The sequence below is a fragment of the Xenopus laevis genome, chromosome 7L (assembly GCF_017654675.1).
Source record: "Xenopus laevis strain J_2021 chromosome 7L, Xenopus_laevis_v10.1, whole genome shotgun sequence".
NCBI classification, from domain to species: domain Eukaryota; kingdom Metazoa; phylum Chordata; class Amphibia; order Anura; family Pipidae; genus Xenopus; species Xenopus laevis.
This window is the reverse complement of record NC_054383.1, coordinates 63,789,334-63,816,155: the sequence shown is the minus strand read 5'-3', so window position 1 is coordinate 63,816,155 and position 26,822 is coordinate 63,789,334. Positions and strand designations below refer to the sequence as shown.

At 39.0% G+C, this 26,822-nt stretch overlaps 1 protein-coding gene across 4 annotated transcripts in view; it reads left to right on the top strand.

Moving 5' to 3' along the window:
- The window catches only part of LOC108696328, a 54,214-nt gene that overhangs the window by 17,731 nt on the left and 9,661 nt on the right, over window positions 1-26,822 (top strand). For 2 of the 4 annotated variants that reach the window (XM_041569116.1, XM_041569115.1), the window contains exons 6-9: window positions 903-1,032; window positions 10,219-10,305; window positions 10,397-10,456; window positions 10,968-11,092. In XM_041569116.1, the coding sequence (XP_041425050.1) occupies window positions 903-1,032; window positions 10,219-10,305; window positions 10,397-10,456; window positions 10,968-11,092 (402 nt within the window). Of the gene's footprint in view, window positions 1-902; window positions 1,033-10,218; window positions 10,306-10,396; window positions 10,457-10,967; window positions 11,093-14,853; window positions 15,027-24,477; window positions 24,965-26,822 lie in introns of those variants that run through there. The other 2 variants (XR_005962507.1, XM_041569117.1) reach the window with 2 other exon arrangements.

Genomic DNA, 26,822 nt, shown 5'->3' with positions numbered 1-26,822 from the left:
TGAATTACAGAAAGGCCATATCCATTTTAATGAAATAAGTACCTTGTACTTGATCTCAACAAATATAGAATTAATCCTTATTGGAGCGCACGGCCTAGGGGCGCCCCCCAAACGAATTCGGCGCTGATTAGGGTAATTTGGAACCTAGCCACCAGATTGCTGAAATTGCAAACTTGTAGAGATGCTAAATAACTATAAAACCCAAATAATAAAAATGAAAAACAATTGTAAATTGACTCGGAATAGCACTCTCTATGTCCGGAGTCCCCAACCTTTTTTACCTCTGAGTTGGGGGCCAACATAAGTATAAAGAATGTGTAAGGTAAGTGTACATAAGGTTGTGTAATTGTTTTGGTAATGAGTGCGTCTTTTTCTTTTGACAAATATGTGTTTAAAAAAAAATCAGAACCACAGTTGTCCCCATATTATTTGGGAAAACCCTATGGGACATATGAAAAAGGTGAATTCTCAATTGGGAAAAAAATCCACCCTATTGTTGTTTTAGGGTGGTTTTATCAAACATTGGTTTGATAAAATACTAGATGCTCAGCTGACAAACACGTCTACCTTAAAGAAATGTAGTTATATTTACAATATATAAATAGTATATGTTAAAATAATTTTTAATCTTGGTATTGCTAATTTTAATTATTTATCTAGACTTTACTAGAGCTAGCTTCAAAAAAATCCAGATTCACACCTATGTGTTGAAGTTGTATCAAGAGTGGTTTATTGAGCCCATATATACATCACAAAAGGGCACTCCATTATCGTGCATTTACTAGAGCTAGCAACATAAACCACATTTAATTTTTTTTTCTAAAATTGTGGCACTTTTTAGTCTATTATTCTGTCTAGTCATTGCTTGTTACATTTTTAAACTGGTTCTTTTTTTTATGCAGACTCCTCTGTCACTGTAAAAAAATGAAAGCTCCCATAACGAAAATGAGCATTTTGAAAAATCTAAAGAAAGATATTTGTGGTGAACTCCAGAGGATGGAAGCAAGTGAAGAAACCATAAAATGTTTGAAGGTAACTCAAAACTGCTCAATGAGTAGTGTTATAGTTAAAATACCACACTTACGACATAATCTCATTTGGTTATACAGACATTATCTAAACTGCTACAATATATGTTTACTTTTTAAAGACATACATGATTACACAGATTGAGAGGAAACCATGATAGTCTACCTCTGACATCTAGAATCTATTTTCAACCCCTTGTAGGCTGACATTTAACCTTTTTGTTCAGTGAAGTGATGGATTCTGTCCAGTTAGTGTTAGTGAGAGAATCTTGTGATACTTCAAAAAAATGCTCAGTCTGTATACTTAGGCTAAGGCCACACTAGGCGATAGCGCCGCGATTTGACTCGCTATGGGGAATCGCGAAAAATCGCCAGCGTAAAAACACACGCGGCGATCTTTTTTCTATTGTCGCTCGAAATCGCCTAGCGAGGCAATTTCGAGCGACAGTAGAGAAAAGATCGCCGCGTGTGTTTTTACGCTGGCGATTTTTCGCGATTCCCCATAGACGCCAGCGCAAAAGGTTCCCCAGCGATTGCGGCTTAAAAGTCGCGGCGAAAAGTCGCCGCGAGTCAAATCGCCTAGTGTGGCCTTAGCCTTATATGTTCACTATTATCTAACATCAACATTTGTTCTATTTGATTTAACCAGTGTTCAACAATACTATGTGAAAATAATGTTGTTCCAGTACCCCAGCATTGCATTTAATGTACATTTTAAGTCAATTCAGTAGTTGCACCTCTTGTTGCTTTTTAGAATTATCAGAACGCTCCTTCAGATGATCTGGTTACCTTAGTATGAAACTGCTAATGGAAGGGGGAGGTCCAAAGAAGGGGGCGGGAGAGCTGAAGATGACAAAGGCAGGGATAGTCAGCCATACCTGCACCATGGTGTGTGATGATGTTGAGGAATTATGGTCTATTTGGCTTTTTCCCAACGTACATTCAGCATTTTCAGTGATTTTAAAGTTATATTGCCAATACAATTGCTGCTGAACTCTTAGGGGATTATATATCAAAGGTCAAGTTTCCGAGAGAGCTTTCAGTAAAAACTTGAATTATTGGGTTAAAAAAACTAATTAAAATTTTTCGGGTTTAAAAAAAAAAAAAAAAAATTTGTTTAATGCCCTGAAACTGGAAATAGTTAGAATGCGAAAATACTCCAGCTAAAACCTGTCAAAGACATGTAGAAGTAAATGGCAAAACATTTTAATTGTGCGTTTATTCTAGGTGTAAAAAAACTCACAATCTCAACCTTTGATAAAAACCCCTTTAATATTAAAGCATTGTATCGTAGTTGAATCTCTAAAAGTAAAGACTGCATTTCCCAAAATTCTTTGCATGTGCCATATGTAAAATATCCGAGAAGGAGAATCGCCGAAGTAAGCAAGGCATTGTTGAATTTGAAGTGTTAAAAAAGGAGAGTTGATTTCTGCTTCATTGTAGTCTGGTAGGTTATTTTTAAAATTGTACTGCAATTCAATTTACGCATAACATTTATACTTTATAAAATCATTAAAAAATTGAATGTATATTAGAAAGTTACTATAAAAAAAGTAATTTATAAAGCACAGATATACTCTGCAACATGCTTTAATGTTATTTGCTATTGATTTATTTAAACCAAAAAGCAATACACCGGGGGGCGTGTCTAGCTGGCCAGCCGAGTGGACGCACTTTGTCGGCACTCCCGGGGCCCCACTCTGATCCACTGGCTCCACTGTGGCAGGGTGTCGCTGCACCTGCCGCAGCAATCCGGACAGTGGGGAGGTAGTCCCGCTGCAATCTCGGGGGGGAAAACAAGCGCTCTAGCTCCATCCACGGCGGAGATATACTTGCGGCCTAGTTCCTCCGCAAAGCAGGGGACTCGCGTGATCGTGAGGCCGACCGGAAGCACGGATCTCCCCGCTGCGGAGCGCTACTGAGGCAACTGTGGGCGTTGTGGGTAGGAGACGCACTGTGGGTAGGAGACCCCTGGTGACCCCGGGAGTGCCCTATATTTAATCATTCCACAATGAAACTACTCCCAGCTCCTATATTTCAGCTCCAGCACACCTCCATTGCTGCTGTGAAAGTTGGGCACTGTACCACACACTACAGCTCTCTCAAGTGAATCGAAGACCCGGGAGAACCTCCACAGAGGTAAAATAGAGGGGGGTGACCCCGGGGGTGCCCAATACTCATACCTCCAGCTTAAGCCTGTCCTCCACTCAGCCTGTGACTCAGCCCACGCACTGCAGGCTTATAGCATACTTCCCAAGGCCACAGAGACCAGCACTCAAGGCCCCTTTGATGCACTACCTGAATATACCTATCCCCTACGGAAGCCCCAACAATTATTAACCCTTCAAGGACAGTCTATTTCCTCTTATATGGCAACCAGTTCTAAACTATGATCAAATGGGGACCGGACAAGACGTAGTAATGTTCGTTTGATTGGAGTGCCAGAGAGGGAGGAAGGGAATCACCCGGAGTCCTTTGTGGAAAGAATCCTGAAAGAATGGCCGGGTGCAGACTCCCTAACCCCTGCATTTTCCTTGGAGCGGGCACACAGGATACGTCTAGGCCTCCAATACCCGGTGCCCCGCCCAGGCCTCTGATAGCACGTATTCATAACTGCAAGGATCGGGACAAGCTACTGGCAGTGGCACGCGCTAAAGGTCAGATCCAGCTGAATAACTCCAAGGTAACTATATACCCGGACTTCTCCGCTGAATTCCAAAAGATGAGGGCACGGTTTCTGGATGTAAAGATAAGGCTTCGGCAGAGAGAAATCCCATACTCCATGATGTACCCTTCCCGACTACGGATACAGATGACCTCGGGTGTTAAATTCTTCGACAACCTGGCAGAGGCCTGCTCGTGGTTGGATTCATTGGGCCGACGGCATGTGGAGGCTTGAGATCTCCTCATTTTTCCTCCCTTTTTTTTTTTTTTTTGGCTTCCAGTTCTATGTAGCAGTTGGCGGCCAAGACAGCATGGTGTGGTAACTATATTCCCCTAATTTGTTTTTTTTCTGAATCGCCAATAGGCCTTTACTCTCTGTTAGAGGAAGTCACTTAGTCAAATTGCCTTCGCTCAGCGACTCCAGAGTAAGGGTTGGCGTATAATGCTGTGGTAGCCTAACTTTGACTAACATCCCTAAGCTGCCTTGGTTCTCTTTGCAATTACCTGTGTACTATTGTCTCATCTACTTGGGTTACGGCCCTAGGACAAGCCCTTGACAATGGGAATACTTACTGTGACCCAATGTATCAGTCAGGCTACCCTGCAATCCTATTATATGGGGAAGCTTATTTGATTTACTGGAACCCTGCTGCTTGTCTTTGTCGCCGTTGCAAGTCATTACTATGCCATTAGGATGCCCTATATGACCCTCGGACAGTTAAGTCTCATGATAGATTGCCAGGGCGGAGCTGCACTTGATGAACATTTCAACACTCCCCTCATTTATTCAGGGTAACTACTCAATTGTGAGCTAGAACTACTCTGATTTATTTGTTTTGGGAAAAGTGGCACCTAAGTTTAGGATAGGAGCGACGGGGTGGGAAAGGGTGTTAGGGGTAAGCATTGCTGTGTTCGTTTTGCTTGATAATAACTACAAATTGATGCTGATGTTTTGTTTTTTTTACAATGGGTATGTTATGTGAAACAAAGTATTTATGTTGTTAGTAACCAACCAGTGCCACTCTATCAGGAGCCAACAGGTAAAACAAACCACCAACCACCATGGGGAGTAACGTAAAACTAATTTCCTGGAATGCTAGGGGACTTAATGATCCTATCAAGATACACATACTCGGTGTACACGGGAGGAGTCTCTATATTAATCAACAAAAAAGTTATATTCTCCTTATTGCACATTAGAGTAGACCCCAAAGGCAGGTTTATTTTTTTGCACTGTAAACTTTTTTCAAAGGAATTTTTGATAGCCAATATCTATATCCCCCCCCCCCCATTTACGGATGACATACTTTTGGAATTTACGAGCTACTGCCTGCAATTCCCTCAATCCACGATTCTAATCGCAGGTGATTTTAACTCCACCCCAGAACCAGCCATGGATAGATGGAGGCGGAATGGCTCCGGAGGAACAGGTGTAAATCATAATCTTAATAATTTCCTGCACTCCTTTAATCTACTAGAAATGTGGTGAATATTCCACTCCTCCACACGGCAATACTTCTGCTGCTCCAAGTCTCATCTTTGCTTGTCTAGAATAGACCTAGTACTAATGTCCAGAGAAATGCTACCACTCATTCACCGAATTGAATATCTCCCAAGAGGAATCTCAGATCATGCCCCACTAGAGATAGTATGGTCATGGGGAAATCCGTCCTCTAGCAGAGGGTGGCGTCTTAATCCAGCATGGCTGAGTATTTTGGGGAAAACTGAAGAAATCCGCAACTCTTTACAGGAATATCTCGCACTTAATACTTCCCCTGACGAAGGTCTGATAAATTGGGATGCTTTTAAGGCCCACGTGAGAGGAACATATATAAGAGAGATCAACGTGCTCAAGACAAAAACTAAAATCAAAGAGGTCCAGTTGCAGGAATTGGTGACTCGTGCTGAACAAGAGGTGGTCGCAACCCGCACGCCTGATGCCCATCTAAAACTGCAACGGGAACAGGACAACTACCACCAATATTTGGAATCCATCAGCCAAAGGAAATTACTGTTTCTGAAACATAATATATTTGAGCAGGGGGCTAGGACTGGGAAAATGTTGGCACACTTGGTCAGAGCAGACTCTTTCCCCCCCCCCAATAATCCCATTGATTTGGAGATGTCACTGATAACCCCAAAGAAATCAGTGATATTTTTGGGTCGTACTATGAGCACTTGTATAAATCCCAGCTAGCACCATATAGACACCAACTGCCGCATTACTGGAATTGAATTGCCAACTTTAAATCCTGATCAGAGAGCTGCATTGGACACTGAGATCACAGTTGACGAGATTGAACTAGCTGTTGGGGCATTCCCCAATGGAAAGTCACCAGGCAGAGATGGATTGCCCATCGAACTTTATGAAACCTATGCTACAACTCTCGCTCCCAAGTTACTAGCTGTATACTCTGCAGCGCTAGATAGTGGAGAATTTCCGCCATCAATTCGAGAGGCATCAATTATTGTTCTCCCAAAACCTGGTAAGAATCAACAGGAATGTGGCTCATACAGACCCATCTCACTTTTGAATTGTGACGCCAAAATTCTTGCCAAGATCTTAGCTCGGAGACTTATGCTAGCGATAGAAAGCATTATTGGACCAGTCTGGATTTTCGCCTGGCAAAAGCACAGCTGTGAATCTACAGAGGCTATACACAAACTTGTCCACGAATCATGACAACAAAGGAAATAGACTGTTAGTGGCGCTGGACATTGCTAAAGCCTTCGACACAGTCGAATGGGCATACTTGTGGCAGGTGATGGACAAAATGGGGATTGGTCCGAAGTTCCTAGCTCTTACCCAGCTGCTATATACGAAGCCTTCAGCACTGGTAACTATCAACGGTATGTCCTCTCCTCACTTTGCTCTTACACGGGGAACAAGACAAGGCTGCCCTCTATCCCCACTCCTATTTGCTATGGCAATCGAACCTCTAGCGGTCGTTATAAGGAACGATCCAGAAATAGTTGGATGGAAACTTGGGCCTATCCAGGAGAAAATTCAACTGTACGCGGATGACTCCCTTGTCTACCTGGCGGATAGCGGTAAATCATTGGAACGACTGACGAAGGTTCTCACCGCTTTCGGTAATTTTTCGGGCCCGAAGGTCAATATATCCAAATCTAGTGTGCTTCCAGTGGATTCCAGACCTGAATCGAATGCTCCCCTTACCCCCTGCATTGACTGTGGTCTCGAAATTTAAATACCTGGGGGTAGAAGTTTCACTACCAACGTCAACCTATTGGGACCTGAATGTGTCCCCATTACTGGGCCAGGTGGAATCCAAATTTAAGCAATGGGCCTCACTTCCACTTACTCCGCAAGGCAGAATTAGTCTGATAAAAATGACCGTTCTCCCTAAGATTCTATATATACTATCACACTCTCCTATAGTCATCCCATCAAGCTATTTTCGAGCTTTGGATAAACTAATGGGACCTTTTATATGGGGAGCAGGACGACCCAATTAAGACTTGGAATCCTAAAGAGATCAGCTTTGCATGGGGGGGCGGCTTTGCCGGACTTTGAGCTTTATTTTTTAGCTACCCAACTTGCTCACATCAAACCATGGATCACTGCAAACCCACGCTGCCTATCTGCAACTCTTTTAGAGTCAACCGGGGATGCCAACTATGCAAAGGTTGCTAAGTAATCAGACAGGTAGTCATACCAGCAAAGAACACCCATTAATTCTACTAGGTCAAAAAATGTGGCTACGCCCAATCTTTGTGCCTTACACTCCTATATGGAACAACTGTCTACTCAAAGAATTCCAAAGCATAGAATCTGCAGGGCCATGGTCTAGCAAAGGAATAACGACTATTAATCATATTATCTCTGACAATTCACTCAAGCCGTTTGTGGTACTTCAACAGGAGTTCGGAATTTCAGAATCTTCCTGGTTACTGTATGACCAGGTTAAATACGCATTCCTTGCTGACCCCTTTAAGTTGGGTAAACCCCCCTTTTGTAGAATATTAGAGCTGCAAGACAACCAACCCTTAATTTCCAACTTATATGACGTGCTGAGATTTTGTAAACATGATAGACTTAGTCCCAATCTACTTGCAACCTGGCAGAAAGATATTCCTACATTGACAGCCGAGGAATGGCAAGATGCTCTAGAAACCCCTAGATTTGTCTCGCCCAATGCTGATCATAAAATGATTCAGAGATACATAATTCATAGAGCATACTTCACACCGGTGCGGCTGAACAGCATGAATCCACAACTTCCCCCAACCTGCACCTGGTGTAAGGTAAATACCGGCTCTTTTATACACATGTTATGGGAATGCCCCAACCTGCATCTTTATTGGCGAGAGGTATTCAATACTATTTCAAATGCAGTATCGGTGGAAATACGACCCACCCCAGAAATGGCTATACTAAACATAGGCGAAAGTTTCCAATATAACAAATATCAATTGACTACAATTAGACAAAGTCTTTTCCAGGCCCGTAGACATATAACAATGAGATGGAAAAGTCCTGAGGCCCCGACTCACGAAGGTTGGTTGGAACAGATGAAGCTCTACATTGATAGGATGCAATATTTGTTCACTAAAAGAGACTCCTCTGGAAAATTTGACTTAATATGGGGAAACTGGCACTCTTCCTAGTAGATAGGTAGATATGAAAAGGCTCTTTACTCTTTAAAACCCCCACTGTAAGAGGTTACGTATCACGGACTCCCATTTTAGTTGATTGATGATGTTTTATTTTGGTGTATCTGTTTCACAAGTTATATGTACAATGATATAAGTATGACATGTGAATGACTACAGACTAATTTAGTTTCGAAAACTGAATGTACCTTGCAAAATGTTTAATACCTTAAATACAATGTCGGTATGTACAACTGTATGTTATGTTCTATCTTTGCAATAAAGGTAATGATGTTAAAAAAAAAAAAAAGCAATACACAAATTCTATTGTATTCAGTACAGGTATGGGATCTATTATCCAGAATGCTTGTGATTTGGGGTTTCAAAGATAAGGAACCTTTACATAATGTGGACCTCCATAACATTTCTAGAAAACATTTAACGATAAAACCAATTGAATTGTTTTGCCACCAAATATGGATTCAAGCAGCTTAGTTAGGATCAAGTACAAGGTATTGTTTTATTACAGGAAAGGAAATCACTATTAAAAATGAATTGCTTAAAATGGACTGGGAGATGGCCTTCCTGTAATTCAGAGCTTTCTGGATAACGGGTTTACACATGAGTTCTCTTGTATTGGTAAAATACAGATCTTAATAAATCAGGAATTCATACCATTAAAAGTTATTCAGATATTTTCCCAGCTCAATCTGGATTTCTTAAAATCATACAATTCCAGGTTATTCAAACATTTTCCCAGCTGAATACCAATTTAATATCAATTGTAATTAATCTGTTAAACGCATTCTTTTGTTACTGAAGCCACATTTTTTTTGAATTTCAAACACCTTTTAACACCTTTTCTCACTTTTTACACTTTCATATGATAACCTTATAACAGTGATGTCTGTAATCTTTTCTCCATCTGATGTTTAACTGCACCCCCTCCCATATACTGGGATGGAGAGAGATGGAAATCCATAAAAGCTAGAGTTCTGTGTAATCTTGCTTTTTATCCTGTGTCTAAGGTAATCTGTAAACTATCTGAAGAGCATTGCCGCTCTTTCCCAGTATATTTCATATTCCTCAACTACCCTGAGGAGCAGGTCTGGTTTGAGAATCAAAATAGGCCCTTGAATTTCAGGTATCCAGAGGCCCCAACAGGCCACACAGAGGGCCAAACAGCCTTCTCCCCACCATCCCACTAAATAGTGAGTGTCTATGGCATCTAGCAGCAGCCCCTCTGACATTTGCCAGAACCCACTGATTGCCAGTCAGGGCCTGCTGAGGAGCCTTTTACAGATTAGTTGATTATAGTGTTGTCTCCTGAAACGGATTGTTAGACTTACTTTGGTATAATAATGTTTTTAAGGGGCTTGTTTGCAACGGCAATTTGAATTTGACCTCATGAAGCATTAAACTAAATACTAGGCAGTTAACCAGTAACATAAAATATTTAAAAAAAAAAAAAAAAAATTCTACTTAACCAAGGCAGTTTCAACTTTAAATTCGCAAAATCTTTATTATGAAATTACTTACTGATTCTCTGCTTGTGCTCCTCCTCAGAAAGGGCGACAATCCATCATGCAACGCTCGATTTCTCCTCACTGGCTATCTCTTATAGAACGCAGGTAGGAGAAATCGAGCACCGCACAATGGATTGTTGCCGTTTCTGAAGAGGAGTGCAAGCAGATAATCGGTAAGTAATTTCATAATAAAAACTTTGCAAATTAAAAGTTAAAACTATCTTTGTGGTTTTTTTCCGTTAAGTAGAAACCAATTTTTTTAAAATATTGTTTTTATGTTACTGGTCTTTTAAAATTCTATTAGAAACAGTTACTAATTATCTAATATAGGGAGTATTCTGTTTGCTTATGTGTGTAACTGATCTAACTATCCTTTTTCCTGGCAGGATAACACAGAGAAAGCATTGGATGCCACCAATAGAATAAACGAGCAAATTGTTGACCTTGAACAAAGATTGGGCTCACTGACTGAGGTAACAACATATATATTTTTAAAATGTTATGGAATACAAGTAATACTAGTCTAACTGAAATGATATGAATAACTAGTGCATTTATTAACAGGCCACAAATTCTGACACTCTTCTGCTTCCAAGTGCCTCCTTCCAAGCTCCAACAATGCAAGTAAGTGATGATACTTAATTACCATTCATCATCATTTAATATGATAGTTTGATTTCATACTGTAAGAAAACAGGCAACATGATTTGCAGATAAAAAGGCTGTTACAGGCACACCTACTTGATGATAATTGCTACAGGTAGCATTCCCAGATACTTGTTTATAATTGTGGAAATGCATATTCTATGACCAGCACATATTGGCACATGAACAATAAAAGCACAGTAATGCTTCATAGTATAAGTTATCCCTCTGAGTTTACTAGAGAAGTTAGAGATAACTGCACCAAACTTCAATACCTGCACACCTATAAACCTTGAGCAGTACAGAGGAAAATGTTGCGAATCACTTCTCAATGACAACATCGAGACGCATCCACTAATTGACCTGTAGTAGCTGCCGGGAAATGTGTATTGCATTCAGTGGGAAGTAATCATCAGCGTCACACAGTATTATGCTACTAATGATGATTGGAAACAATAAAAATGACTTGTGTACCTTATCTTTCTTGAAGGAATATATTTGTATGCTGAAGAATCCAAAACTATTGTTGAAAGATCTACAATTGATTGAATCAAGTCGCTTGTCAACAAATATGAGAGGCCTGATTGAAAAGTCTTATGGTGAAGCAGAAAGCTTGTAAGCAGAAACTGCATTTACTGCATTAATAAAGCTCAGATATCAACCTTACTTTAAAATCGAATTTATTAAAAGTATGCATCTTTTTGTCCTTTATCAAAGATAATGAAGCCTGGCAAAGTACTTTGTAGAGATATGGTCTGTTGATTTTGATTCTTTATTGCTCACACAAAGGGGCAGATTTATCAAAGTTCGATGTTAAAAAAAACCAAAAAACTTTGAATTCAAAAAGACCAACGGAATGGTGGTCGAAGTTTTTTGAGGTCGAAGTAGGCCTACTTCGAATTGTACAATTTGAAGTAGCGCTACTTTTGATCTACTTCGATTCAAAGTTTTTTTTTACTTCGACCTTCGAACTCCCAAACTCCCCCAATTGCCTCCATACTGGTTCTAGGAGGTCCCCCATAGGCTAAAACAGCACCTCGGCAGCTTTTAGGTGGCGAATGGTCGAAGTTTTAAAGAGACAGTACTTCAAAAAAAAATTCAAATTTCAAAGTTTTTTCAAATTGATGTATGACTATTCCCAAGTCAAAGTACACAAAAAATAGGTCGAAATTCAAAGTTTTTCACTTTGAAACTTCACCTCGACCTTTGATAAATCTGCCCCAAAATGTTCAAAAACACTCTTCTTATTCATACTTTTGCTTCCATGATGATATAAAGTAATGAATCTGCAAGTGCACTTACTCATAGGCTGAACATTAAACAATGCAAACACAGTATTTAAAAGAGAAATGGCCAATGGGAGACAAGTGGGCGGAGCTACCCGATGTGTCACTCAAAAAGAACATACAAGTCCTAAGATCCAATGGAAGGGACACACATCCCAGGCCAGAACACTACATGAATTATCTTAATTAACAGAATACAGAAAATTGTTTATAATATGTAAAGTACAAAGTAAAAAGGGAAAAGAGGAATGACTATTATACATGGCAGGAAACCTCAATCAAAATTTAAACCAAAGGGGTGCCTTGTACCTAGGTGTGCCTCAATTTTTAATGAGCTACTCATACCTCCTGACCAGGTGGTAGCTCCAGGGTTCCCTTCGCAGTCAGTATCAATAGGCACATCACACTTGCACGTAAAGAGTCGTGCGCAGAGATTACTTGCACAGGGAACACCAGAAATAATGCCAGCTGGACTTCAGTGCAATTATCTCTGATTTTGGGCAAAACACATGCAGATGCATCCATTATGGCGAATTAGACACAGTTGTGGTAAGCTCTGCACAATGTGTATAAGAAACGGATCCGCACACACACTGATTAATGGAGTCGGGGAATATCCCCTTTTATTCAGCCACCAAACAGCAACGTTTTGGGGGGGAACACCCACACACCCACCCTTCATCAGGATACAATTATTTGTGCTGTAACCCATTTAAACCCAACTTCTGCACAAATAATTGTATCCTGATGAAGGGTGGGTGTTCCCCCCCCGAAACGTTGATGTTTGGTGGCTGAATAAAAGGGGATATTCCCCGACTGCATTCATCAGTGTGTGTGCGGATCCGTTTCTTATACACATTGGTTGCTAAGGGACCCGGCCGGGTCAACGGAAGGAACGCACCACCAACTGCAGGATTGGTGAACTACAGGTGTGCGGTAGGAGAAATAAATTGTAATTATGCTCTGCACAATTACATCAAGTGAATCATCCAAATGCATCCAAAAGGATGCCAGAATAATAGCGAAAAACTGTGGATTATGGGGGAAAAAACATGATTGTACTTAAATTGCACTTTGCTTAATGTGCCTACTGAGTGAATGTACCCTAAAATCTTTGTATAAAGATAGATCTGCAGAATGAATTCTTCCAACCCAGCCTCCTTATCAATGCCCACCAATTCAATTTAGTCACTTTTTTATATTCTGCTTTTATTGGGTCCTCTTTAATTTGCTTATAAATTATTTAAGGTGGGCATTGTGAACAATGTATCAGTTTATGAGTGATAATTAATTCCATCCTGACAGTGAGGACAATGTGACAATCTTGCCAGTTTAGTGGCAATTAACATTCAGTGTTGATACATAGTAAGTTAGTTTACATAATAAGTTAGGTTGAAAAAACACACGCCCATCAAGTTCAACCTTTTAACTCTATTTTAACCTGCCTAACTACTAGTTGATCCAGAGGAAGGCAAAAAAACCCCATTTGAAGCCTCTCCAATTTTTCCTCAAAAAAAATTCCCTGGATCAATGTGTACTATGAGCTATCTTCCATAACCCTGTATTCCCTCACTCACTTGCTAAATCCCACCCCTTCTTAAAGCTATGTAATGTATCAGCCGGTACAACTGATTCAGGGAGAAAATTCCACATCTTCACAGCTCTCACTGTAAAAAAAAAACAACAAAAAAACCCTTTCGAATATTTAGGTGGAACCTCCTTTCTTCTAATCGGAATGGGTGACCTTGTGTCTGCTGGAAAGAACTACTGGTAAATAAAGTATTAGAGAGATTATTATATGATCCCCTTATATATTTATACATAGTTATCACATCACCCCTTAAGCGCCTCTTCTTCAGCGTGAACATCCCCACTTTGGCCAGTCTTTCCTCATAGCTAAGATTTTCCATACCTTTTGCCAGCTTAGTTGCCTTTCTCTGTACCCTCTCTAATTCAATGATATTCTGTTTGAGCACTGGAGACCAAAACTGTACATCATATTCTCGATGGGGTCTTACCAGTGCTCTATACAGTGGCAGAATGACCCCTCTTAATACAGCTCAAGACCTTATTTGCCCTTCATGCTGCTGACTGGCATAGTTTGCTGCAGCCAAGTTTATCATCTACAAGGGCTCTGAGGTCTGTACCTGATCCTGTAGTCATTATGGATTTGCCTAGTGCAGTCCTATTAAGGGTTTAAGTGGCTTGGATATTTTTACATCCCAGGTGCATGATTTTACATTTATCAACATTGAATCTTATTTGCCACTTAGCTGCCCAGATCACCAGTTTGTCAAGATCCTGTTGCAAGGAATTAATTGCGCTTGATAGTTTTGTGTCATCTGCAAACACTGATACATTACTTACAATACCCTCCACTAAGTCATTAATGAACAAATTAAATAAAAGTGGACCCAATACATTTGCCAATGCCAATACTGCACTGTAGGACAAGAACCAATCAGCAGCTAGCAGGACCTGATAGGAAACTGAAGCCTGTCTTTGACTGCAGGGCTGTGATTGGCTGTCCCCGTCATACTGTACTTCTGGCAGGGACCGTTGGGACACGCCCACCCCTCATTTGAAACACAGACAGGGACCAGTGAACATCTATAGGGAGCTCCAATAAAGGAACTATTTTTAAAGATAATATTAATTTTTAGCGCCATATAACAGCAACACCATATATTACTTATAATTGCCTACAAAATTAGGGGTTTTCCATTTATCCTATGTCTCCTTTAATTAAGCCCAAAAGACCTTTGTTTAGAAAGCAGTTGTTTGTGGGTCACGGTATCAAACGCTTTGGCAAAATCCAAATAGATCACATCTACTGCTCCCCCACTGTCCAGCATCTTACTTACCTCATCATAAAATGCAATCAAATTTGCCTGACATGACCTATCCTTCATAAAGCCATGCCGATTGCTGCTCATAATGCCATTCACTAGGACAAAATTTTGGATGTGAACAAGCCTTCAAATAATTTGCCCACCACAGATGTCAAACTTACTGGCCGATAACTGCCAGGCTGAGATTGTAACCCCTTTTTAAATATTGGAATGACATCATCTTTTCTCCAATCCATAGGTACCATACCAGAAAGCGAAACTGAGAAAATCAGAAATATGGGCCAGTCTATAACTGAACTAAGCTCTTTTAGAACCTGGGTGTGTATGCCTTGATTTTTTTTTAAGTTTTTATTTTGCATTTTAAACAAAAACAAAAAAATAAACAAAAAACAGCACATATATGCTTGACACTTATTCAGCTTCGTTTACAATTATTTTATATGTACAGTGGTGATTTCAAGAAATAGTGAGCAGATAACATTATATATTTCAGAGCACTTTTTATAAGTCATTCATGCGGAAGGGATGCATGAGGGGATCTAACCAAGGGTCCCATATTTTCCCAAATTTCCCAGATGTTCCCATAGCATTGTATGTCAGTTTGATTAAGGGTAATGTACCATTTATTAAGTCAATCCATTGCTGTAGTAAGGGAGACTTGGGGCTCAACCATTTCATAATTACTAGTTTTTTTGCGTAGAAGAGGATCGACCTTAGGAGTGTTCTTGATTTTTGTAGGGACACTACCTCATCTATAATACCTAATAAGCAAATCTCTGGGGACCTGATTCCTGGAAAGGATAGGAATATATTGGTGTATTGTATGACTTCTGCCCAGTATGCTGCTACTCTAGGGCAGTCCCATATCAAATGGAGGAAACCAGCTTCTTCCCTGCCTCACTTTACACAAGTGGCTCGTCTAGTCTACCCATAGCTTTGAGCCTCAATGGGTTAATATAAATTTGGTGAATCATTTTAAATTGAATCATTCTATCCCTGAGTGATATTATGCAGGGGTATACGTTATCTATTCCCATTGGTCCTCCTCTAGAGAAGGGATAAGTGACCTGACATTTTTGTTTGGCTTTATTGAATGGGGGAGGTTGTGAAGATTGAATTATAGTGTACAGCTGAGATAGCAGTTTGTGTGGTCTGGAGTCCAAAGTCTGGCTTCCCATGCCAGCAATGTGGGTGTAATTTGAAAAGAACTGAACTGCGCATCAGTTGGAAGTATCGGAATAATTTGTATATCTTGACGATTCAGTTTGGCTTTTAATTGCTCCAGTGAGACAAAACTATTCTCTATAATCAAATCCTCAATGTGTCTTATACACATTTGTGGCCAGTAATTAAAGTCTGCTAGATTCCTCATATGGGGCAAGTAAGAATTTCTCCAAAGAGGAGTTTTGCCAGAAACTTTAGGTATGGGGGTCCCTGCTTTGGGTTGTAGCCTTGCCCATACTTTAATGGGGGTAGTATTTACTCCTGGCAACTGAGGGAGGTCACATATCCATCTATAGGGCGAGTTATGGATGGCCTCCAGAGATCCCAGAATTGAGGCCTGTACATCTGTTAAAGAGTTACTGTCATCTGGGTTAAACCAGTTGTGAATGTAGGATAATTGGGAGGCAAAATAATAATGTTGCAAATGGGGGAGGGCAAGTCCTCCTTTGTCTTTAGGAGCGGTTAGGGTAGACCATGACATTCTTGCGGCCTTGTTGGCCCATATGAAGGAGATTAGCTCACTATTTATTTTTTTAAAGAAAAGGTTAGTGATATAGAGAGGTGAGTTCCATAACGGGTATAATAATCTAGGTAAATACAGCATTTTGAATAAATTAACTCTACCCCACAAAGTTAGAGGTAGTGGAATTGCCATTTTGAACCTTGTAAGGATGGGTTCCAAATTCTCAGCTACATATAAGGAGGTGTCTGCCGTAACAATGATACCCAAGTAGCGGAATCTAGTTACTATCGTGAGTGCCGAGGTCTCTTCCATGGCAACCAGGTTCCCCTGGAGAAATAGTATTGATTGGTTCTTATTTATCCGTAGGCCACTTATTGCCCCAAACCTTTCTAATACTTCCAATGCTGCCCTTAGTGAAGGACCATCATCTGCATATAAAGCCACTTTTTCATCTACTTTACCAATTGATATACATTTAACCAAGGGAGTTTGTCTCAGAATTGTTGCTAGCGGTTCGATAGCTAGGGCAAATAACAGGGGCGACATGGGGCAACCCTGTTTAGTTCTTTTACCCAAGTCAAATACCCCTAATAGAGTGTTGTTTACCCGGATTTGGGCTGTGGGGTTCTTATAACAGTTTTATCCATGTGATTAAGTTCAGGCCAAACCCAAATTTCTCAAGTATCTGCCAGAGGTATGGCCAACTGACCGAGTCAAAGGCCTTTGTTATATCCAGCGAGGCAGCAGATCCGTTGGATTGTTGTTGATTGGCTAGTTGAATGTGTGTGAACAATCTTCTTAAATGAATGGCCATAGTCTTATGAGGCATAAAGCCTGTCTGATCCAGATGAATGAGTGATGTTATAACCTTAATTAATCTATTCGCCAGTAATTTAGCAAGTATTTTAGCGTCAGTGTTAATCAGCAATATAGGCCTATAGTATTCACATGAATACGGGTCTTTCCCTTCTTTAAGTATCGGTGTAATTATTGCATTATAACATGAGGAGGGACCCTGGTGCCTTGTTTACATTAATTTTTATTAAAGCTTTTTGAATTATATCCTGAGTCAGCGACTGACTAGATTGAGCTGAGCCATCAGTGCAGCTATGAAGTGAGCCTGGGAACTCAGACTCCTCTATTGTATACACTGAAGAAAAGAACTGATTTAGCACATTTGCCTTTTCTGTATCTGAAACAACCATACAGGTACCATTATTTAAAGGAGCAACACTCTTAACCTGGATCTTTTTGCTATTAATATATTTAAAAAACTTTTTGGTGTTAGTCTTAACTGCAGCTGCAATACAATCCTCATTTCCTTTTTTTGCCTTCCGGATTACTGTTTTAAAACATTTATTATACTGTTTCATTAAATGCAACTTCTGTCCCAACAGACTTGTAGTTTTTAAATGCCTTTCTCTTCTTTCCTGTTAACTTCTGTACCTCTGTATTAAGCCACATAGGGTGTTTCTTTGTGCTTCTACATTTAGTTGCAGATTGCCTAGTCACCCTGCACATTTGTTTTCCTTTAGCATAAATAAAAGTAGAACAGAAAAGTGAACGGAATAAGGAAAAAGGAGTTGGATGAGGTGTGAATAAGGAAAGAATAGTGGTACATAGGGATAGAAGAAAGAGAGGGAATATGTTGTAGAGAATGGGAGTGGGGGAATTCTGGGTGAACCATGGGGAAAGGTTAAAGGTGGCAAAAAAAAGGTTAAAAAAACATTTGGATGAGATCTGTCACCCAGACATTAAAAACTGTAATAATAAAGTCCTTTTTCAACTTTTTTTGAAATTAAAACTAAAAATCTCATCTGTCAATCATATATTGCCTATGTTTAGTCTCCAGTTAAATTTGCCTGCTCTGACCTAGGCGTGGTGCAATAATAGTTTATAGAAAGTTTTTTGGGACTGTAGTAGTAGTACAGCTTGCAGCACCTAAAATATGCAAATGGTGCACTGTGGAATTTACAATTAAAAAATCTTGTTTTATTTTAAATAAATAAAATTGGAGCACTATAAAAAGATATTGTTTGAATATACCGTAAAGCAGTCACTGCAGCTTTTGTAAATTGCATATCTAGAGTAGTTTCCTTATCTTTTAGCATATTGTGTTAATGTTGGTTAAGTATCTGAACTCTGTGGTGCTTGATTTCTGCTTTTATTTTCCATCCAAAACTGTCCAGCGCAGTAGTAGTAGATCCATAGCCTAGTTGGCAGGACTATTTAGCAAAACAGTTGTGATTGGCTGATAAGCTTCACTAATGATGTTTTGGAGATAAAAATGATTGATGAAAATCAGCTACTGTTATAGCAGGAGGTATAACACATAGAATATATGAAGTAGAGGTAGCCAGAGCAATATTTAAAAAAGTCAAACAAACAAATCTGTTATAGTTAGAAAATTATTCAGTTTGTTGCAACGGATGAAAGCAATGTTAATTAGTATGCATATTTTATAGAGGAAGAAGGAGTTTGAAGCTGCTAATTTATTTTTGTATGATTTTCTGTACAATTATTTCATTTAGAACCACAAATCACTGACAAAGACTTGTAAATCAAGAGAAATATGTAAAATTCAAGTAATATGTCTTCTTTGACCAAGGAAATATGGAATATGTTTTTGTTTATGATAGTTAAACATTGATTAGCATTCCAGCATGGTTTTTATTGCTTGCCCCCTCTTTCCCCGATGGATCACTTGGCTCATACATGCAGATGAAAGGAAGTTTCTGGTTGCATCTCAATCCATCTAACAAACCACGACCTGCAAAAGAACACCCTGTTAAGTCTAAGCATAGGTTCATTGTTTCACATTATAACTATTGTGTGACGTACAAACTATGTAGGGCTAAGTCGAATGATCACATCAAGTGAGCCACATTGGCAGTTTCCAATATAATACAGTCAGCCAGTCAGTAAAATAACCATGTCAGGGTGCAAGATTAGACCATTAACATGGATGGCCAAATACCAATTATCCAGCTGGTCAATGTTTTGACTAGGTCATCAGATCCCATGACAGATGAAATAAAGGTGTGGCTTCTGTTATTGTCCGTAAGTGACGCCCCACATATATTAATAGGAGGTTCTGGTTATAAGGATTTTAGGTCAGTACCTGTCAATTGTGATTCGAATTGAATAGCTAGACTGTTAGAGGACAAAGTAACATCAAAAAAATGAAATTTTTTAAAGTAAGAAGAATATAATGCAGTGTTGCCCTGCACTGGTTTGCTTCAGAAACTCTACTATTGTTTATATAAATAAGCTGCTGTGTAGCCATGGGGGCATCCATTCAAAGGAGAAAAGGCTCAAGTTAAGGTGGCCATACACGGGCCGATAAAAGATGCCGACAGACGGAGTCGGCAGCTTATTGGCCCGTGTATGGGGCCCCCCGACGGGCTTCCCCGATTGAGATCTGGCTGAAAGTGGCTGACACATCATCTCGAGAATCTGGTAAACAATTGCCTGATTTGGCACACACCTGTTGGCATGTAATCAGGAGATGTGTTCTGCCTCCTGTGAAACTATGGCTGGTCCTGATAGAGCATTGTGGAAAATGTCTGGATGCAAACGCACACCCTGGCCTTCCTAAAGAAACGACACCCTGGTGCCCAGTGATGGAAGTATAGGCCACCTCACTTGAAATATATTGCTTTAATTTTATTGCAGCATGCATATTTTATTGCATGCTGCAATAAATTTTAAAGAAAGAGTTTCACCCTGCCAGCATTACCTTGTGTGCCAGTGATTTTATTTGCTGGACCTGAGAGAGCACCATGTGGTGGGCCATCTGATTGGTAGTATGGCGAATACCCAAATTGTGATTGGCAAATACCCAAGTTGTGATTGGCGATTCACTCAGCCACCAGAACAACAGGATAATTTCTAGGAGCTGACATTGCATGCACGCCGGATTGGCTTTTAATAGAGATGATGCCAGGGTGGATGCACACAACTAGGCTTTGAAAGAGGAAGACCAGTGTGGTAACATTTACCTTGATAAAGTCTGGTGATTTGTGGACAAAAATCACATGGGGATTTTGCATGGGCAAAATACTTATAGTGTATATCAGCACAAGTTGAAGTATGTGCAAAGAGGTTGAGAATATGCCACACTAGCAACCCCCTTTCCTTTTAGTAAATTGATCTCGTGGCCCAAGAACAGACATAAGTAGGGTTTCCTTAATGGTAGTGTGCGATACGGAACCTGTACTATTGACTGATGGCTGAGATAACACCACTAATTTTATGCCTATCTTTATTTGGAAATTTAGTCCTTGTTACTGTTAAACCCTCTTAAGATTTGAAGGGATATAGAAACCCCAATATTCAACAACATTTTTGGTCACTCACAATATATGCTTGACTTATAGTATCTAACTTCGGATTTTTTTCTGTGGCCAGCACATCAGATATTCTGGTCATTTTCTTAATAAACACATAGTGCAGGGTGAATCCTCTTCTTCTTTCCATGATGTAATTGTCAATCTATAAATTATTTGCCACTTTTTTGTGCAATCCCTTTATCGTGCCATAACCTTAAGAAACTACAATTTAATGGAATAATATAGTGCGAAAAATGGAACCCAAATACTGCTGTGGTCAGCAGCAATAATTGCCCTAAGGAAATATTAATTGATACATACATTTTGGGTTCTATACAGTTTATTACACACAAATATAAAATATATCTGTGTGTTAATAAATTGTATAGGAAACAATACTTATTTATTTACCATAACCATAAGATTGGTCTTTCTTTAAGTCCCAATTTCTTTGACTATTTCACCTATGACATTTTTTTAGTTATATTTTTCTGTTTTTGCAACGGTCGGCTGAGCAACTAAGCATTTGACACCAAAAGTCACGTATCACCTCCAAGGTTGAAGCTCAGGCATAATCTTCCTCCAAATAATCCTAGTAAATTGCCATTCCATGGGAACTTCAAAAAGTCATGTTTTAATCCATCTGTCCAAGACTTAATTCCCTTTGTCGAAAATAAAAACAGAAAAGAAAATCACATATAATAGAACATCATAGATGCCCCATTGCCTATAGGAATAAACCTAAAAGAAAAATTTACAAACAAGTCAGAAGTAATAAATGGGAGTAGCCATAAACCCGTAATTCCAAAGTTTAACAAGATACAAGAATATTGTCATTTGCAATCCACAAGTGCAGTGTGTAAAGTGCACTTTTGGGTATAATTGGCAAGTTTTTTTTACCCACACTGCACCATTTCTTACATAATTCCAGGGTAACTGTGATTGCTGGAGGCCAGTTCGTCTGACACAACTGAATCCTGATGTGTCAAAATTCATGCAATGTTTTTGCATTTTGAAGTTTTTTTTGGCATTCAGCTTTAAAATGATGTACCTGATAGTTTCTTTAGGCTCAACTGCACTGCGGTGATAGGAACCCTGGAGCTACTTCCACATTTGAATTAAATTTTCATGACTGCAAATTGCAGTCATAAATTAACCCACTGTGTTTAGTATACAATTATCACACGGCAATTATACATTTTATAAGCCTCAAAATACTTCCAGTAACCCATAAAACATTATTAATACCTTGATCTTTTAGATATATAACATTCTTATATTACTTAAATTCTTAATTATTATGGCTATATGAGCTTTTTTAATATAGAAGTATATTTTATGGGGCATATTATGATTTTTCACAACTTAAGAAAAACACAAAAGTGAATATACTCAAGTATGTTTCTCTTTAACTTTCAGTAGTTAAGATTTATGAAGAAAAAGCTTGTGAAAATTCGCATAGAAGCTGCCAGAATACTTTCTCCACTTTATTATAGGAGAACTAAAGCTTAACTAAAGAAGTGGGATAAAAATTTTGTTTATTGAGTTAAAAATGTCGTTCCTTTGGCTGGCACAGAAGCTCATTCTGTACCAGCCCAAGGCAACCACAGCCCTTTAGCAGGTAAGATCCTTGCCTCGAAATAGGCCCCAGTAGCTCCCCATATTCTTTTCTGCTGATTTGCTGCACATGCTCTGTGCTGCTGTCACTTACTGAGTTTAGGGATTGTAGCCCTGTAGCATCAGCTTATATTACAGACCAACCTCATTTTCTGCTTGATCATTTGCGACAAACTCTAAGCTTAGTTTCTCAACAGCTGCTCAGAGCCCACGATCATGTGAGTGTCTCAGACACTTTCCAAGATGGTAAACCCCTGTGACAACGTTGAAGTCCTGGATCATTGCTGATATTGAGAATCTGAAACTTTAGGCTGATGCAATAAGTTCAGTGTATAAAATATGACGTTTTTAGCCACATTGATTTTTAGGGTTTAAAGGGGTTGTTCACTTTTTCAATTACTCTAGCAAACAAGCACTGATTTGAATAAGAGATGAGTAATAACAATACATTTGTAGCTTTACAGAGAATTTGTTCTAAGATGGGGTCAGTGACCCCCACTTGAAATCTGAGTTAGAAGAAAAAGCCAAATAAATTTTAAAAACCAAAAAAAAATAATGAAGACCAATTGAAAAGTTGCGTAGAATTCGACATTCTATAACATGCTAAAAGTTAACTTAATGGTGAACCAACACTTTAAAACAGTTGGGATGTTTAGCCTCATTGAAAGTGACTGTGTTATGACTATTCTGAGTTCTTTCTTCAATATGCTTTTGCTTAAGAAATTTAAAAAAAAAACACATAGCTGTGGGAAAAAGTAACATTGAGACTCTATTTCCAGCGAATATCAAATTTGTAAACTGCCTCACTGTGAGAGGCATCTCCCCAAAAACTGTGGATGACAACAAATCTGCTTTCCTCTGCCCTTGCCCTAAAGTTTCTAATTTCTAGCAGTTTCAGGTCTTCAACTCAATTATCATTCCTCTTCCCCTGGGCAACACCTAGAGGGGGGGGTAACCAGTGACCCCCTGGACACGGTCATCACGGGGACCCCAAAAAGCAGCAGAAATATGAAAAACACTGCCTTATGGGGTGATATTTGCAATTGTTTCATTTTCTTTACAAAAAAATACATTCTGTGTGCAAACACATTCACAATACATTTTTTTTGGACTCTCAGGGTACTTTTGGCCATATAAACTGATACAAAATCAAGTTTTGCACAGAAGGATATTCTAATCACTAACTACATTCTGTAAATGTAAACACAAAACCATAAATCACTATGTGCTGTTTCCACACCTATGATAATGGCTATTCTAAATAAAATCTACTTTATTGACTCATTTGTACCTTCAAAGAATTATTTCACTAATTTCATCTAGTGCAATTTATGTGAAATTTATTTTCCAATCTATGATTGCAATAAAAAATGGAAAAACTCAATATAAAAAATATTCAATAATCTCTTGTGCAGCTGCTACAATGTTTTATATCAGTAGCTTTTGCTACAAAAGAAGAATTGTATCAAGCAATCAAAAGAGCGCTGAGAGCTTTTATATGAAAAATTACAATATTATTTGCTTTTATTAACTATCAACTTAAAATGGTTGTTTTTTACTCCAAATATCAAGAAAGATTGAATTCAGTAGTCCTCCATTATAAACATCATGCATGATTCCACCAGAAGGATGCATTCATTCCTATGGATTGGAGGAAAACTGATGTCATTCCTAAATTCAAAAAGGGATTATCATCTCAGGAGCCGGTGCTCCTATCAGTAGAAAACTGCACCGGGCCGGGGTTATTCCAGCGAGCACCATGTTTCTCTTCCGGCTTCTTCTTTCTTCAAATTTCCCAGGGCAGAAGAATGAGCAGTAGAATGAAAAAGTAGAATGAAAAAGCCGACTTTTTAGTTAAAGTTTGGCTTTTAACTCTAATGCATGTGCAGCCGCGAGAAGAAAGAAGAACCCGAAAGAGGAGCGCTCAGTGGTGCTTAACCCCGGGCGGTGCAGTTTTCTGCTGATAGGAGCACCGGCCTGGGGTTTTAGGTAAGTAAATATATTCACTTGGGGGTGCCTAACATTTGGCACCCCCAAGTGCTAAATGACTTCTCCTTTAAGGGACCACAGTCAAATTTTTGAATAGCAGTATGTCTGCCCTAAGTTGCAATTTGTCCATTTCTAATAACAGCACTGATTGGGAACATTTTGGTGGTTAGATTTACTTGAATAAATAAAGATGATTATGATTATTTAGTTCACCTTCTCATTATTTCCTCCTGTCCAGAACTTTTGTCCACGTGAATTTCGGGATTGGGCGAGGACCATAAGGAAATTATTATGAGCATCACTCATGACACTGGTGAGATGAGACCGCTTGAAATGAGACTGACAGTGCTTCTGTGTGAGACAAAAGAGGAAAACCAAGAGAAAAAATTAGCTTTACTCTAGTATAGCAGAGGGGGTTAGGGTTCATAAAAAACATTTGGTTTGAGAAGAAAGAATCAATTAAATCAGAGGCAATATGTAAACAAATATGAGTAAGCGTTTAGTTTAGTCTTGCTGACATGTTTACAGCCCCTGCTAGTTTTGGGTCTGTAAACATGTGACAACAAAAAGTTACTACTCAGCAGCAAATAATTTAAAGGTCTGTTCCTCAGTCCTTCAGGAAGATTATCCAGAGGTTATTAGAAGAAAAGGGTTCTGCCTAAATATTCGAAAGGAGTTTTTTTACAGGGAGAGTTGTGAAGATGTGGAATTCTATCCCTGAATCAGTTGTACTGGCTGATACATTAGATAGCTTTAAGAAGGGTTTGGATGGCTTTTTAGCAAGTGAGGGAATGCAGGGTTATGGAAGATAGCTCATAGTAGAAGTTGATGCAGGGACTAGTACGATTGCCATCTTGGAGTCAGGAAGGAATTTTTTCCCCTCTGAGGCAAATTGGAGAAGCTTCAGATGGTTTTTTTTTTTTGCCTTCCTCTGGATCAACTGGCAGTTAGGCAGTTACAAAAAAGTTAAAAGGTTGAACTTGATGGGCATGTGTCTTTTTTTCAACCTAACTTACTATGCTTATGCCACACATAAATTGAAATCACGCAATCCAGATTCCGACTGGAGCTTTGTCCCCTTGGCCACCTCATGTAATTGGGCTGTTAGAAATGTATACAGTAACTATATATTCTGTGCATAATAACACTGTGCCCCTGGAATCGGTATTGGTATTTTCAGTAAAAGACATGCATTTAAAAATAATGAATACCAATTGATGCAGGCAATCTGGTTCCACCATTGGCATGTTGATAGCTCTATGTATATGTTTAACAAATTATAACAATATAAAAGGGGTCATTTACAAACGCAAGTGCAGTGTGCAAAGGGAAATCTTGAGTTCAACTTGTCATGTTTTTTCCCCACAATCCAGTGTTTTCCCCACAATCCAGTGTTTTCCCCATAATTCCAGTTACGAGATGGAGATGCAATTGTGACCAATGCGTTAAATGATGTGCAACTGTGCTTGCTTTTTCGACACATATACAATTGAAAAGAAAATTTTTGTTGTCATGATTTCATTTCCAGCACTTGCCAAACGAAGTTTGTTCACAATTCTTTTGGCATACAGTAAGTGCAGGTCACTTTGGGAACCCTGGAGCTGCTACCACCTCCAACAAATTCAAACTTCTACCAGATTCCCAGTAGTTCAACATGTTTCACATTTATTAACACTTTCTTGACCATCAGGAAAACTTTGTATTAAACTGACACATTTATCAAATCAGATCAATGTATCAATCATCAGTAATTTGTTTGACTGCTTTGAGCATTAAACTGAATGGTTGATATACAGTATCTTACAACACTAGTGTATATTTGGTATAATCATGATTATACCAGAGTATGCAATATACTTTTATTTTGCTAAAGCATTTGATACAATATTACATAGAAGGTGGTTTTAAACATAACTTTACTTGAATAAAGAAAAGAAAGATAGATTACAAAATAGTTTGATGACGAATGGAACATTTTCTCATGGATCAGTGTTGTTATTAGAGTACTGCAGAGATCTGTCCTTGGACCTTTTTAAGAAAATGTGTTTAATAATTGTCATTGTAAGTTCTATCTATATTTTTGCTGATGACACTAACTTGTGCAAAATGTAGAATGTTAAGGTTTTACTATTACATGTAATCACACATATTTATTAAGCACCAACATAATCCACAAGGGCTGTACAATAATTTGGCGTATAAATTGAATATGTAGATTACAGACAAAGTTAAGACCAAGGTAAAGCTAGACCTGCTGAAAACCTAAAACAGAGCTAAAATCTAAAACGCGCTGCAGAGAGATATGATTAAACTGGACAAATGAGTAGCAAGCTGATGGATACTTTTTAAATGACCCCCAGCACATATATCCACACACATACATATACAGACCTATCAATACATATATAAAATGTTTATATATGCAAGGTCCTTCACTTCTTGAACAAGCACAATATCCAGGGCTACAGTAACCTCAAGATCTACAGATGATTTAATATATTATGTACACATATTTAAATATATACTGTATATATGAGTGTATCAATAGGTCTTTAGATGTGTGTGTGTGCACTAGGGATGGTT